General features: G+C 43.8%; 1 protein-coding gene across 2 annotated transcripts; it reads left to right on the top strand.

Annotated features, from left to right (window-relative positions):
* Positions 1-1129: 1129 nt before the first annotated feature.
* Gins4 (GINS complex subunit 4 (Sld5 homolog)) lies at positions 1130-16010 on the top strand. 2 transcript variants are annotated; one of them, XM_013507727.1, is made up of 8 exons: positions 1130-1494; positions 1777-1877; positions 7130-7216; positions 8092-8205; positions 11671-11768; positions 11915-12003; positions 14567-14657; positions 14746-16010. In XM_013507727.1, the coding sequence occupies exons 2-8, from the start codon at positions 1782-1784 to the stop codon at positions 14840-14842; spliced, it is 672 nt and encodes a 223-aa protein (XP_013363181.1). In that variant the 5' UTR covers positions 1130-1494; positions 1777-1781; the 3' UTR covers positions 14843-16010. The 2 variants fall into 2 exon arrangements, with proteins under 2 accessions (XP_013363181.1, XP_005410588.1); XM_005410531.2 differs by lacking the exon at positions 1130-1494 and adding an exon at positions 1513-1632.
* Positions 16011-16296: the final 286 nt, after the last annotated feature.

Genomic DNA, 16296 nt, shown 5'->3' with positions numbered 1-16296 from the left:
TAGTCCTGGAAGCCATGCAACATCCCTGTTGACAAATTCTCCTGGTCAAATCAGCTACAAACGTATTCCCAGATTTAAAAAGCAAGGACAGAGCTGGAGGTGTAGCTCAGTGGTAAACCACTTGCCTAGCACTGAGAAAAAAAAAAAAAAAAAAAAGCAAGTGAGCAAATGGCCTTGATGGAATATTGATAGCAAAATGTGGATAACAAAACCATTGGAACAGGAGCTTTAAAAAACACCTGAAAAGTTCATTTGTCATTCACAAAACACATTCTAAAAGATAGCTCAAATTCACTTTCTTTTGGAAATCCCTCCTTGATGGACTCCACTTTCACAGCTCTATGTAAATGAACTCACTCTCACTTGATATTGTTGCAATTTGTATACACAATTGCAATCAGGCAAGCACTATTACCTGTCAATTAGCCAGCCTGTTTTATTATCATCAATCAACAGGGCATAGGAAAAGTTCCCACAGTCTTTGGATTGGTGGGGAAGAGACATCTAGGGATGTCAGAAGTGATACAGCACAGAAAAAAGAAAAACAAACAACAGCAGAAGAGAAAAGCGTCAGTAACTCAGAAGAAACGCTGATCTCACCAAGGCAATGAATAGACAAGTGGTAGGCTTGCCTTTCCCTACCAGTCGGAATGAGCTTGGGAGACAGAGCCGAAAGGAGTCACTGCCTCATTAAGTGTTTCCTAAATCTCCAGGATCCGGATCACCTGGAGGGTCCGGGCCCTGCCACGGAGAACCCCATCTTCTCCAGGTGTCGGTGATGTTGATCCTGCGGCCTCCTCCCCCGCTGCAGGAACCACTAGCCTAGAGGTTTTAGAACTACTAGGGCCCGCAGCTGAAGCCCTGGCAAAGACGAAGTAACTCAAAGGGCCACAAAAGGCTCAGGTGCAGGAGATGACCGGGAGACGTGGCCTGATGTGAACTGCCCATTTCTCCGCCGACCAGAGCGACGACTAGGGTTGCGCAGGCGCGAAGGTGGACTCCGCCGGGCTTCTTCAGTCGACTTGGCGAGCGCCCTCTCCTGGAGATCCCGGCTGGTGTCAGCCAGGACTGTGGCCTTAGCGCCAGCCCCTCTAGTGGGCGTGGCCAGGACGGCTGCCGCTCTCTTCCCCGGGGCGTGATTGGTAAGCGCCGCCTGTGCGCGGTGACGTTGCGCTTGGCGGAAAGTTTGCGAGAGGAGCGCGGGAAGGAAGCGCGGGAGTCGGGTGGGAGCGGAGGATCCTCGCGAGCTTCGTTCTGCTGGAGCGCTCTGTCTGTCCTCCCTTCCGTCCGTCCGCGGTGCTCCTCGGAGGGAGCCGGCCGGCCGCCTCTGCCTCTCGGGAGCGGGTGTGGGTCCGGGTGGCAGTGTCGCCCCTTGGGACCTTCTTACCACCGCTGCCAGGCAGGGACAAGCCATTGTGACCCCACTGCGCAGCGGTGCCAGGCCCTGAACGCAGGCGCGATTCATCTTGTAACGGAGTGGGATTAACCACTGAGGTGAGCGCAGACCAGAGTAGGCACTGTCCATTGTGGTGGGTGCCCAGTCAGGATGGACACGGTGTACATAGCCGTCGGGAGATCTCTAAGAAATTGAAACCTGACCCCAGCCCAAAGGAGGAGGCAGAACACTGAAAAGTCAGCCTCAGAGTTCCCTAGCCGCTGCCACCGGCCCCTATGGCCCATTAAGCTTTTCCAGATAATCTAGTAGCGTGTTCTTGCAGATGAATAGCAAATACCTAGCAGGGTATTGGTTCATTTTCATTCCATTCCTGGTTTCAGAGACGATGACAGAGGAGCTGCACCTTGCGGGACAGGACTCCGATGGGGAGAGCGAGGAGGTCGTCCTGACGCCTGCAGAGCTCATTGAGAGGCTGGAGCAGGTAAGTGGGCCACATAGAATCTGCTCTGATCTGTGCTTTGTCATTTACACCACTTGGGCGCGTGTTGCAGTTCAGAAAACTGGAAATGGAATTCAAGGCTTATTTCGAAAGTCTGCACAAAAACAGGAAGTGAGGAAGACATTCTTTTAGAATCCTCCCACTGTCAGATGTTGGATCAGGAAGTGACAGCTTTGGGCAGCTTTAAGTAGGCTGTTTCACAGAGCAAGGATCTACCCTGTATTTCCAGGGACTCTGAAGGTATAGTGAAGACGTGTCCTGTGAGCTCTGTGTCTTAGTCCCTTGAAATATCTGCTGTTTCTTCTTGGAGAATGCCTGAGTTAGCAAGAAATTGCTGAAATACCTTCTTTAAGGAAAAACTGGTCACATTCTTCCTTTTGAATTTTCTATATTTTTCCTAAAATAACTTCTTTTTCCCCCTTTTTTCTTAGTATGTGTTTGTGATACATAATAAAAACATACATCCTGGAGAATTGGTATTATCACATCTTATCACATATCACATCTTGATCCTTTTTATTTCCCCTTTCTCTTCCTTCTGTCCCATTTCCAGATCTCCTTCCCATCTCCACATAGTCTATCTCTGTTTCCTGTTATCTTTTTATTTTCTTTAAATTATAGTCTAGGTTTCTTCTATCAGATAATGTGATATTTAACCTTGTGCCTGATTTATTTCATTTACTGTTATGGTGTCAGAATGCATATATTTTCCAACAACTGGCTCAAATTTACCCTTTAAGACCACCTAGTACTTCACTGTGTATATATAACCACATTTTCTTTATTCATTCTTCAGTTGGTGGACATACAGGACATTTAGCTATTGTGAACTGTGCTGCTATAAGCATGGGTATGGATGTATCGGTGTAGTATGTCTTTGACTCTTTGGGGAAATTACTCAGAAGAGGTATACTGGATCATTAGAATTTCTATTTTTCATTTTTTGAAGAATTTCCATACTGATTGTACTAGTTTATATTCCCACCAGCATTGTAGAAGGGTTGCTTTTTCCCTACAATCTCACTACCATTTGTTGTTTTTGAGTTCTTGATGGTGGCCATTCTTTCTGGAATAAAATGGAATCTTAGTGTTGTTCTGACTTACATTTCTCTAGTGGCCAAAGATACTAAACATTTTTCCATGTACTTATTGGCCATTTGTACTTCCTTTTTTGAGAAGTGTCTGTTCATTTCAATTGCCTATTTTTTGATTGGGTCTTTTATTTGGGAGGGGGTCTAATTTTTTGAGTTCTTTGTGTATTATAGATATTAGTCCTCTGTCCAAAGCATAGTTGGCAAAAATTTTTCCTGTTCCATAAGCTTCCTTCTGTTGGTGTTTCCTTTGCTGTGCAGAAACTTTTTAATTTGATATAATCCCATTTGTTGATTCTTGATATTATTCCTTATGCAATTGAGGTTCTGGTCAGAAAATCCTTGCCAGGTATGGTGGTCTTGTAATCCCAGCGTGCATTCCAAAGGCTGATGCAAAAGGATTGCCATGAGTTCAAGGCCAGCAAGACTGTCTCAAAATAAAAGTTGTTTTTTTTTTTGTCTTTTTGAGACAAGGTCTCACTATGCAGTTCAGGCTGGGCTTGAGCTCACTTTGTAGCCCAGGCTGGTCTCAAACTTGCAAAGATCCTCCTGACTCAGCTTCCCAAGTGCTGGGATTATAGGCATGTGCCACTCAAAAATTTTTTTAAAAAGTCCTTGCCTATGCCTATGTCAAGAGTTTTACCTATTTTCCAGCAGTTAAAATGTTTCTGCTTTAATATGGTCTTTGATCCATTTTGATTTTACTTTAGTACCAAGTGAGAGATACGGGTCTAGATCCATTCTTCTACATATTTTCTGTATATGAATAACCAGTTTTCTCAGCACCATCTATTAAAGAGGCCATCTTTTCTCTAGCGCATGTTCTTGGCCCCTTTGTTGAAGACTGGGATTGTTTCCACTTTCAGTTATTTCATTGGTCATTGTGTGTGTTTTTGTGCCAGAAAGTAATTAGAGATATTTCTCCTTGTTGTCATAATAGCAGTGAATTGTTGAGTATTTCCTGTGTGCCAGTAACTGTGTTACTGTTCTTTACAGTAAGCTCATGAAGCTCTGGTAGAGTTTAAATCCACTCCAAGCCATTTGGCCTATTTTGTGACCTTAAGCAATTTACAGAGCTTATCACGTTCCTCTCATTGACTTAAAATGGGTATAAAAATAGTGATTGCTGTGAGCAGTAATTGGGATAATATATGCAGAGTGCTTCCATGTTGTCTGACACATGATAAACACTCACTAAAATTAGCTATTAGTACTAGTCTCTCTTACCCTGTGGGGCAGGTACCGTTGTCTCTGCTTTTCAGATGTGGAAAGTGAAGTTTAGAGATGTAAAGTACTTTCTTCAAAGTTACACAAGGGGAGCAGAAACAAGATGAACTCGGTCCTTTTGAGTCTAAAACATCCTGGCTTTGAATCCAGGACCTTGCACATGCTAAGCACATACTCTACCACAGCTACACCCTGGTCCACAACATGTATTCTTAATTCACTACAACTGCTGCTTTATTCTTGTTCTCTTCCTATAACCTTTCCTTTCCAGAACTCTCACATAGGTTCATTTCCCAGCATAGCAGAAAAGAAAAGGAGAGGGAGTATAAAATACAAGTTGCAGAAGAAACCATTTCTATAAAGTTCACATGCTCGCAAGACTATTATTCAGAGCTCATGTTCTTGGATGACGGGGCACGCGAACACAGGAACACATCACTGTGCTACCAGTGCCTCACAGTTTTGTTTGTTTCTTTTTTGACACAGGACCTCACTATGCAGTCTGGCCTTGAAGTCATGGCAGTCCTCCTGCCTCAGCTTCTCAAATGCTGGGATTACAGGTGTGCGTGAGCACACCTGGCCCATGCCTCAGTGTTGACCCTCCGCCCAGTGGGACAGCCAGAGCCCCAGACTGCTTGCTTTTCTTGGTTTTTAGGTGGCCTGAGGTGGCGGGGTCTCACAACACAACACAGCTCAGCAGTACATGATCATGAGACCCAAGTGTATCTTCTTCCCAATCCAGTACTGAGAGCAGACACAGAGGTGAACCACCACTGCACAGTGCCACAGCCCAGACACAGCTCCTGCACTGCCTGGCACAGTGTTAGGAGCAGCCTGCCAGGGAGCATGTGGACAGCACACTGGTGAACGCCTGTGAAAGATATTTAAGAGGTAGTGCGTGCAGTGCAAAGTCTCTGTCAATGATTTTGTTTGCTACAGCTACAAGATTGGGTGGCTTAACCAATAGAAATTTATTTGGTTAGAGACTAAGATCAAGACACCAGCATAGTTGCTTGCTCCTGAGAGCTGACTTCTAGACTTAGAGGTGGCTGTCTTCTCCCTGTCTTCACATGGTTTTCCCTCTTGTGTGTGCCTGTGACAAAACTTCTTCTTTTTCCTTCTTCTAAAGATCGTTGAATTATGACCCATCCTAATGACCTCATTTTAACTCACTTACCTCTTAAAAGGCCCTGTCTTTCAAATATCGTCACATTCTGATATACTAGGAGTTGGAACTTCCACATACAGAGTTTTTCTGTTTTGTTTTGTTTTTCATTTCTGGGGTAGAACCTGGGGCTTCTTCCACGTTATGCAGTCACTCCATTGCTGAGGTATGGACACCCAGCGAACAGAAGGAGTTTCAGAGGAAGACACAGTTCAACTCATAACAATGATGGACAGGCTGTCATTAAAAATTCAGGTCATGGCTGGGAACGTAGCTCAGTGGTAGATTGTTTGCTTGACATGTGTCAGACCCAGGGTTCAATCCCTAGCACCACCCCCTCCCCCAAAATTATTAGGAACCAAATGTTACCACTTGACACATGGCACCTGGTATTTTGATGACCATGGATTTAAACACAAATTTCTCCCCACACATTTTGAAGATTTTATTTGAAAGATTTATACAAATGGAAAACTTTTCCTAGTGTTTTATGATCATAAATGAAAGATCTCCCCAAATCTACATTATTTTGCCCCACTGTGACATAAAAGCATTATCATTTTCTTTGAATGTCCTGTCATGAGAAGGTTGGGAAGCTTTATGCAGAGGTACAAACAAATGCAGTAAAACTATAAAAAAAACAAACACAAAACTCAGGCTATTACAGAAGGAGAGACACAGGAGAACTTTTAAACTAATAACCATGTACTTTAGTGAAGTCATACATACACAAATGTTTGTATCAGTGATTTTTGATAACTTCTCCGGGAAGTTCGATCTGTTGTATTCTCATTATAAAGATTGATGGTATAGCTACAGGGCTTGGGGTGCAACTCATTAGTAGAGCACTTGGCTTTGCACGTGTAAGACTCTGGGTTCAATCCCCAGCACACATAAAAATAACACTATTGAGACTCTCAAGCGCCTGAGAAATGATTTTATGATTATAAGAATACTCAGTATTTAATGTTTTTTCTTGTTGTTGTTTTTTGGGAAACAGACTCAAGGACATTAGAAAAGACAAGTTGAGCCTGATATAAATTCCAAGCTATGCTGACACTCGATTTCCTGTAGTTGAAAGATAAAAGAAGTTAGCTCTCCTTAATAACCTAGGATTATTTATTTCAGTAATCTAAACCTTCAGTTCCCTAATTTGCAAAAGATGCGGAACAGGAGGAGGGCCCGAGTCATAAATTAGACATTTAACCTCATTCTCCAACACCTTGAAAAGATCCTTTATAATTTGAATGCCATTAGAAAGTTAACCTGTTTTTGTTTTTCCATCTATAAGATGAGGATACCTGTAGCCATCTCGTCCCAAATGGTATAAAGGTAGTGGGAAAGATGGGTAGATTTCAGGGCTCCATTAGTTCTCACGATGGAAACTGTGAGTGGCGCCCCCTGCAGGGAAGCAGCCGTGCTGGATGCTACTGTTCCTGGGTGACCAGTAACTCTCAGAACACAAGGTGGCGTTGCTCTCTTAAGTTAACACTGGCAACTGAGGTAAATGGTGATTTTTTTTTTTTTTTTAAATAACAGTTGAATAAATGGTTATGAACACATCCTCCCCACTAAAAGATGTGGAAAAGTCATCAATAAAGCATAGCTTGTCTTCAAAGCATTCCCAATATTTCCAGCTAGCCAAACAGTTTTCTTTGCAAAGTCAATGATTTTTACGGGTTTAACTGACTTCCTGGATTATTTTGAGCCACTGTTAAGTGATACCTGTTTTCTTCGGCATTGTTTTTTAGGCCTGGATGAATGAAAAATTTGCCCCCGAGCTTCTAGAAAGCAAGCCTGAAATTGTAGAATGTGTCATGGAACAGCTAGATCATATGGTAAGAGTTGCTTGGTCATTAAGGAAGAGAAAGTTAAAGCATTTGGTCAGCATAGAGGAGCCTTGTCAGTAGCAAATCTGTTTTGTTCTGCTTAGCACAGTACTTTTAAGTATTATTATATGTTGTGTACATTTACAAAGCATGAGAGTTCCTGTAAATACCTAGCTGTCAGCTTCTGTGAAAAGTGTAAAGACCTGACATCACTGACCCATTTCCACATGTGAACAGTTGACCAGGGCAGACTAAAGGCCACCCTGAGTAGTAGTCTCTATTCCCTACAATTCCTGACTGCCCCCCTCTGCCCCATCATACCCTTCCCTACCTGGCCTGCAGACATTCATATCTGTGGTCCTTAGCTTAGCTGATCTGGCCTTATATCATCATCAACTTCAGAGTCTTTTTAAAAGTATTGGTATTTTACAGTTTCTCAGCTAGTGTTTTAATATTGCCTTTTAGGCCTCATAGATGTTTCTTCTCTGTGCTATACTATCTCCTTTACAATTGGATTGGAGTCTTTCTGGGCCCTTCAGGCTGACCAAATTCAGATTCTGTTCAATTATTGTCTAAAAGTAAATGAATGTCGCTTGAATTTTATGCAGTGAGACTGTAGTCATATTTGTATAATTAAAAAAGTAAAAGAACATACGAATTCTTATATGATTAGTTTTTTGTTTTCCTTCAACTGAAGCAGTCTTTACGTCCTCAACTTTGCCAGTGCTGGTGGTCCCTGGTCTTTGACCAACACTTTTTTAAAATAAATTTTAATTTCTCTCCCCCCACCATGGTGCTGGGGATGGAACCCAGGGCCTTGTGCATGCAAGGCAAGAGCTCTACCACTGAGCCACATCCCCAGCCCATAATTTCTCTTTTAATAGGAAGAAAATCTCAAAAGAGCCAAAAAGGAAGATCTGAAGATCAGTATCCATCGAATGGAGATGGAGAGGATCCGCTATGTCCTCAGCAGCTACTTGCGGTGTCGACTCATGAAGGTTTGACATAGAAATACCTGTGGGGCTGGGTGTGGTAGCTCATGCCTGTAATCCCAGCACTTCAGAGGCTGTGGCAGGAGGATTGTTGTGAGTTCAAGACCAGCCTGAACTACATAGTGAGACCCTGTCTCAAAAAGACTAAAAAAAAAAAAGAAAGAAAGAAATACCTGTGGGCATTAAGGCAGTGGTGCGTGTAATGTAGACCAAATGTCCTGGGGAGACAGTGGGCAGGGCCTGTGAGACACCAAAGCTTGAAGATGCTGCTAATTACCCAACATCGGTGTTGCCAGAGTCAGGCAGCCAAGAGATTGTTCTGGGAAGCATATTGAAACATACGTTGTACTACCCTGGGACACTTTCTACGTTTATAGTCTGATTTTCTCGTATGAGTGGTGTCCCCTGGAATTACAGAAAGGTACTGCTGAGGGTGGAATCATTTGCATTGGTTGAATAGGGAAGATTGACTAGGAAGAGCTAGGAGTTTTGTTTTTTTTTGGTTTTTTTGTGCCGGGAATCAAACTCAGGACCTTGAACTTGCCATGTAGGCACTTGTGCCACTGAGCTAGATCCCCAGCCCCGGAAGAGCTAGTTTTAAACATTGTTTTCCATCTGTCAAAATGGAGCGTAATAACTTCATATTCTACAATCAAATACATTCTCCCTTCAACATGACAGTGCCTCAGCTATCAACCTACAACCTCTCATCCAAGTATTTTCTCTGGGAAACATTCCAACTCTGAATCCACTTATTCTCCTGATCTCTTCTCTAGAAAGGCTCTCGTTTATCATATCTTAGATTATACCACCTGGAACACAGGGTGGTCTCCCAGGTGTGGTTTGGCCACTTGGGTGAAATAGCATGATCGCTTCTGTTGCTTGAAAATTAAAACTGATGTGATGCTGTCCGGTGTCACATTAGCATACTTGGTGGATGCAATACTCAGAGCTCCTTCCACACTCACCCGTAGCCCTCCTGAAGTATATAGGTTATAATTGCCCTGTCCAGTCACCATCCTGTCTGTATGGCTTGGGTTTTGACCCCTAAGTGTAGGGTATACTTCTTAAACTTTATTTTATTGAAAAGGGCTGTTTCTCAGCCCTGATCTTGTCACATAATAGCCATCTCTTAACACTTTATTTCATCAGCAGTTTTTATATGTATATCATAAAGATGTCTTTTTTTTATAAGCAGCAATTTTTATATGTATATCATGAAAATCATATCTGATTCATTAATAGGACTGAGCCAAGGCTGGGGAATGGCTCAGTGAAAGAGCACTTGCTTAGCCTGTGCAAGGCCCTGGGTTCCATCCCCAGCAACTAAAAAAAGGAGCCCTGAGCCAATGATAAAAGTATTTCACCAGCAGTTTTCCTGAGGTCTGATACTTACCCACTGTGTTGTTTTTTTTTTTAATTGTTGGTGCATTTTAGATGTACATAATGATCACATTCATCATAGGGAACTTGTACCTATGCATAATAGGTCTTGCTGCTTCTTTTCATCCTGTTCCCCTCCCCTCCTTTCAACCACTCTTTCGCTCCATATTTACAGAAGCTTTGTTTGCATTTTTTTCCTGTCTCTTTCCTTTCCCCTTTTCCCCTCGTTCTCTTTCTCATTTGAGCATTTTCTTCCCATTTCCCAGTATCTGTTGTACATTTTGGTCCTTATTTACACTTTCAGTTTCTCACACCAGAGAAACAGTGTGGTGTTTAAACATGTGTATCTGATTTATTTCACTTGAGTATAGTCTGAAAGTGCATCCACTTACCTGGGAATGTCTCAGGCTTATCCTTCTTTATGGCATTGTATAAAAAAAAACTTTATCCATCAGTTGATGTAGCCACTGTATTCTTTATTCAACCATTTATGCACTTTCTAGTTGATACTATTGCCTAGCCCTAGGTTTAGTTTGCCCACAGCAGTGCCACAAAGACATTTTCAGATTTAAAAAAAAAAAAAAAAACCCCAGATATGGAAGAAAGATGTAAAAGAAAAAAAATATAGGTATGTCTGTATGTATGTATGTACACACACAGGATGCCAGGATCCCCAACTACCAGGCCACTTACTTTTCTCCCCTCTTGACTGGTCAGGTAAGTCCTCTTCATGTTAACTACTATATATCCTTTACTTTGGCTTCACAAGCCATCTTTATTTTATTTTATTTTATTATTTATTTGTCTTTTTTAGACAGGGTCTCACTATGTAGTTCAGGCTGGCCTTGAGCTCACTTTGGAGCCCAGGCTGGTCTCGAACTTACAATGATCCTCCTTCCTCAGCCTCTCAAGTGCTGGGATTGTGCCACCATGCCCGGCACAAGCCATCTCTTAAAATTACCTGTTCTAATACAGTGCCGTTTACCAACATTGGTCTATATTGGAAGATGCACCACTTTCTTTCCATTGTGGAAAACCAGATTTACTTGTGTCGTCTTTCAACCATCTCTGATTCTTCCAGGATCATGAAACTACATCTATTTTTAATATACTAGGTGATATAGTAGCAGTTTGCATATGACAGGAAAAAAAATACCTCCATACAAATGTTAATTTTCCCCAGGACACAGTTGGTCCTGGCCAAAACAGGTAAGTGCTGCTGTTCCTCCCCGCAGCTGTCATTTCTCTACAGCCGAAGAATAGAGTGACAGCACTGACGATGCAGCATGTTGATCCCTTCCTGGTTCCTGAATGCACATCTTTTTGTAGCTCTGAACTTTTTTCTGGTTATGGGTGTTTTGGGAGTTTGTGGTCTTGTTGAGGGGTGGATTGGGTTTGTTGATTGTTTCAGTTCTTAAATATTTTTTCCAAGCCTCACCTCAATGCTGGTTTTATTATAATTAAATATCATTGCTTTGTCTGCTTGTAGACTCTGTATCCATCTTTTCAGCTTTTGTATCTCAGCTACTAAAAGTACATCCAGTACGATTACATGAGAATGTTAAATGATGTACCTTCTCTTCAGTGTCTTTTATTTCTTTGATGAAAGACTTCCATTTGGGGCTGTGTTCCTTTTCACAGCCTTTATCTTTTCTGAATTCTCAGAAACCCATTTTCCTAAAGTCCAAGCATAGGTCTTGTTATTAGAAAGAGTCTTAGCCATGAAAACTTACCATTTTGTCAAGTTTTCCTTTTTACTGGAGAGAATGTGGGAATATTAGGAGTTGTACCTAGGGCCTGGCACATGCTAGACCACGCCGTGCTGCTGAGCTGTGTCCCTAGCCCTTCTCTTGACCTCCTTCAGAAAGCAAGTGTGTTTGAGAGCTAAATGTGGGAGCACACACTGTGGTTCCAGCACTCAGGAGGCTGAGACGGGAGGATTGCAAGTTTGAGGTCAGCTGTAAAGGGAGTTTCAGGCCAGCTCCACTACATAGACCCTAAAAAAATTAGAGAAATTAAATGATTATGTTTGACACTTGACTCCTGGCAGCTGAAAAATGTTTTCATGATTTTTATTTATTCTCACAGATAGAGAAGTTTTTCCCTCATGTCCTTGAGAAGGAGAAAACAAGACCTGAAGGGGAGCCCTCCAGCCTCTCTCCAGAGGAGTTTGCCTTTGCCAAGGAGTGAGTGAGCAAGACACTGGCACTGCCTTGGTCCTCGGCTTGAGCACGCAATTCAATGGTGATAGCCACACCACCTGTGCCAGAGCCTCATCTGAGGTCTGCCCACCAGCCCTGTGTGCCATGCTGACTTGCACTGTGTATTTCAGGTACATGGCTCACACAGAGACCTACCTGAAGAATGTCGCCTTAAAGCACATGCCTCCAAACTTGCAGAAGGTGGACCTCCTGAGGGCAGGTAAGCAGAGCTCCTCAGCCCACACTGAGGAGATCACCTATCCTTAGGAGCCTGATAGGATCTTCATCTTCATTCCTTTTTCTCAAATATGGAAAACTAAGTATGCAGATAAGAACCAAGAAGGAAGAGGAAGGGCTCTGGTTAACCAAAGAAAGCATTGACAGAAGTGCCCATTCCATTGTGGCTATTGGGTTTTCCCAGAGAGGCTGGACTCCTGAGGCTGCCGCTGCGGACACAGACATCACGTCATGTCCACAGCACCCACCGCATCAGCACTGTCTGAAACTCTGTGAAGAGCAGGGCCCTGCTGAGCCCCGGAGACACAGGGCACTCCACCCGCACATTTCCTTGCAGGGGCTGGTTGTCCACCTTGCAGATCTTAGAATGCAGGAGACTAAGAGACCTTCTGGATTCCTGTTGTCTCTAGTAAGGGCACCTCATCTCGGGTGAGAAGTTTGTCTATTAGGCAGGAGAGAGCAGGCATGAGTATGGAGAAGAGGAAGCAGCCAGGGGAAGGGTAGCTTGTCCAAGACACTGCTTCAGCGCCCCCTTTCACTGGTCCCTGAGTTCAGCTGAGGCAGTTAGGAGCTCCTAGCCTCAGACTAAGTAAGCAGGGCCTCTGGCTTCCAGAGAAGTCTGTGCTCCTCAGTCGCGTACAGTCTGCCGTATCTGAGCAAGCCCTTGTCAGGCATAGTTGCCAGACCAAGTCAAACAGCTCCCCAGGAGGTGGGGCCCACCTTGTTTACAAGCTCAGCTTGGTGTGCTGAGGCCACAGGCCCCGCCTCCCTGGAGAATCATCTGTGCCCTTACGTGGGCTGGGGCCATGCTAGAAGCGCCAAGGCCTCACACAGTTCCTTGGTCCATCTGACTGCTCACAGTTCTGAAGACTGGGAAGTTTAGGTTTGAGACACCAGTACATTTGATATCTAGTAAGAGCCTGTCCCACATCATAGTACCCTCTGTATATCCTCACATGGTACAAAGGAAGAGATAAGTAAGCTTCTTCAGTTCAAGCTGGCCTTGAACTCACCATGTAGCCCAAGGTGGCCTCAAACTCTCAGTGATCCTCCTGCCTCTGCCTCCTGAGTGCTGAGATTATAGGTGTGTGCCACCATGCCCTGTGGAAATCTCTCTTATCAGATGAACTCTTCCTGAATCCATTGCTTGTATGGAAATACTACTTGTTACTAGCCTGTTGCTGTGTCACAGTCCCCGTGTCACTCTTCCACAAGGCACTGCATCCCTTATAGCACCCCATGGGTGAACATGAGCGTTGCTCCGTAAGACCTTTCAAGAGAGACCACACACACGTAACTTTTTTATAGCATGATACAACTGCTCTGTTAACTATTGCTGTTAACCTCTTACTGTGGCTAATTTTTAATTTAAACTTTATCATAGGTATATATATTATCAGATTAATCATATCTCTTAGTTATTGCAGACTGATCAGCTCCGCAATCTCCCAAACGAGTATATGGCAAAGACTAAATAAAAAGAGGCAAATGGAATGATTTCAGGGCTCCAGGAAGATCAAAGCCCTCTCACTGAATTTGAGGTTCTCTCTGGGCTAAGACCAAGACCTTCTGTGTGTGGCCTGTATTTATTTAGTTATCAGAAGAAGGGAGGGGAGTACTCAAAAAGGGCAGAACCACTCAAGGACTTCTCCAAGTGAGGAATTAAGTTAATCTACCCAGGAGTAAGATGCCTGAGGCTACAGTCTTTCTCTAGTTGAGATTGGATCCGAGTGTCCTTGGCTGTGATTTTATCTTTTGAGGCTTTCTGCCTTCATCCACCCATTATAGGCCTCAATAGGGATCACTACTGCTGTAAATAAACCACTTTTATAGTTACCTTAAAGTAGTGGTATGGTACAGTACAACTAGCATATAGGGGATTGCATGGAATGAACTGACTGGAGGAGGAGGAAGGGTAGGGTCATCTAGCGTGAGAAAAAAAAAAAAAGCCACTACTCAGACATCACTGGATTGTTTTTCTAAGAGGGGAAACAGAATTAAGTCCATCAAAAATCTGTCTTCAACATCAAGTGTGGGCAGATTCCATCTTTCCCTCCATCCCCTCTTGCTGATGATCCTTCAGCTCCGCCATCTCCCCTGCCTCCCTCCTCCAGTTAGTACTTGTCGCTCTGCACAGTAGGCATACAGCAGCATAACTGTGACAGTGTCCGACAGACACTTGGCTACTTCCACGATTTGTTCCCATCTATGAATGTAATTGGAGGTCCATTTGTATCTGATAGTCAACAACTCGAATGTTCCTAAGTTGGGGACTTACTCTGTAGAGTTTAGTTCCTTCCAGAGTTTCAAGCATCCACTGGGGGTCTTGAGATGTTTCCCGCTCAGATCAGGGTCCACTGCTTGGCAGAATTCCTGCACATTGTAAGAACACCTCAGTTATTGAGTGGTTTCCTGAGCATCTGATGTCTCCTCCTGTCACCCTCCCAAGCTGCTTTTACACCAGAGGTTCTTCAGTGCTCGATATCATTCACCACGGCAACTTTGCCTATGCATTTTCTGATTGCATTGTTCTTTTTCTCTGGCAGTTCCCAAACCAGATCTAGATTCATATGTGTTTCTAAGAGTGAAAGAGCGACAAGAAAATATACTGGTAGAACCTGAAGCAGAGGAGCAAAAGTGAGTGACATCTCTTTCCCCATGGGAAATAATCCCCATAGAGGGGAAGCTGAGCTGGGCAGGTAAATTTTTTTCCCTCCTTTTTCAGGGACTATGTGATTGACTTAGAGGAGGGCTCACAGCACCTGATCCGATACAGAACCATTGCACCTCTCGTTGCTTCTGGAGCAGTGCACCTGATTTGAAACTAGCAGTAAATACGCATGAAGATGGACTCAGAGGAAATATCAGAAGCCCTTCCTCCCACTTTGGGCCTAAGAATGATAAGCCATTCTCCGGGCAGCAGGCAGCTCAGTGATGTTGTGGATCACTTGGACACTGGAAAGGAGCTGAGGCGGGGTTCCTAACCTGCTGTGAACACATCCTGCCTCTTCTCTTCCTGACAACTCAGCCCACTCAACCCCACTGCTCTGTCCATGCTGCACATCAGGCTGATACAGATTCTCATTCTGTGCACCTTTCCCTTGGTATTTTTTGAGCTCAGAAAAGTGAAGCAAAAATAACTTAAAAGAGGTGTCACTGCCTGTGATTGTGGGGTTTATTTAGTCCTAACTCGGTGATAATAGGAGAGTTTGTCTAACCTTCCTGGTAGGAAAATTGTAAATAGATTAAGAAAAATAGCTGCAGTCTGCTTCTACAATACTTCACTGCATTGTGTGAACTAATCCTTTGGAATATCCATTGTTGAACTGAAACCAGTTTCTGTCAGGTTTAACTGAAAAGCACAGCTAAACCAGTAATGCTATGATTAAATTGCAGGTGGTGGTAAAAGGAGCCTGTGGATGCTCTCAGCTTGCAGTCTGGAAGCAGGTTCTCCCTGCTGCCAGCCCACAGCCCTAGTGGTTCCTGGCAGCTCAGCCAGGCCATCCTTCCACCATCCGGCCAGCCTTGGCCCGGCTCCGTGAGCGGAGCAGCATAGCTTTCCTGCAGTGTGACCTCAGAAGTCTCTTTTCGCATGGAAGCTCCTCCCTTTCTCCAGGGAAACAGATGAAGTGTCCTCATGTGCATGTGGAGTCTCACAGTGACACCCAAGGAAGCACATAGGCAGCGAGTGGATTATACTTCAAATGTGAAGGAAGATGGACCTCCGGTAGCACTGTCAGCACAGTACTTACACGGATGTGAAGAAAGCTACCGGCTCTCCAGTCTTTGCTTGATGAAATGTCTGCAGATTTTCACTTACATGTGTAGGTGATAGAACATCAGCTGTTTCCAGGAGAAAGTAAGCAAACGCAAGGGAGTTCTCAGTGAAAAAAGCACTTGATACTTCTTTAGTGCCTTTTGCTCCTCAGTGTTTTTACTTCAGCTATTCATTAAACATGTCTGAGCATATAGTATGCCAGGTACACAGTTCCAGATGTGAGGTTACAACTCCCTACTCATTGTGTGGTAAGTGCCTTGCAGAGAATTAGAACGGTGACTTAAGACAGCTATGCAAAGATCCTGAAGTGAGCAAGAGAGGAAGTGATGCTGGACAAGGTCTTCAGGCAGGTGGACCCCGATGGAGGAGGATTTTGTTAACAAAGATCCTGTTTGGTCCTCCCAGCACTCTGAGAAGTAAGCAAGTGGTGGGAAATAAAGCAAATATTTAGCATTCAGTCTGAGGTCAGAGCCCAAGTCTTCCATTGTGCTGAGCAAG

This window comes from Chinchilla lanigera, unplaced genomic scaffold (assembly GCF_000276665.1).
Source record: "Chinchilla lanigera isolate Chin_1 unplaced genomic scaffold, ChiLan1.0 scaffold00135, whole genome shotgun sequence".
Classification (NCBI taxonomy): Eukaryota; Metazoa; Chordata; class Mammalia; order Rodentia; family Chinchillidae; genus Chinchilla; species Chinchilla lanigera.
This window is presented reverse-complemented; position numbering and strand designations above follow the sequence as displayed.

Excerpts from the sequence above, each read along its gene's own strand:
- Gins4 (XM_013507727.1), top strand. The coding sequence starts at position 1,782 with ATGACAGAGGAGCTGCACCTTGCGGGACAGGACTCCGATGGGGAGAGC. Across the intron at positions 11,769-11,914 it reads GAGTTTGCCTTTGCCAAGGA|GTACATGGCTCACACAGAGA; the intron begins GTGAGTGAGCAA and ends TGTGTATTTCAG. Across the intron at positions 14,658-14,745 it reads CCTGAAGCAGAGGAGCAAAA|GGACTATGTGATTGACTTAG; the intron begins GTGAGTGACATC and ends CTCCTTTTTCAG.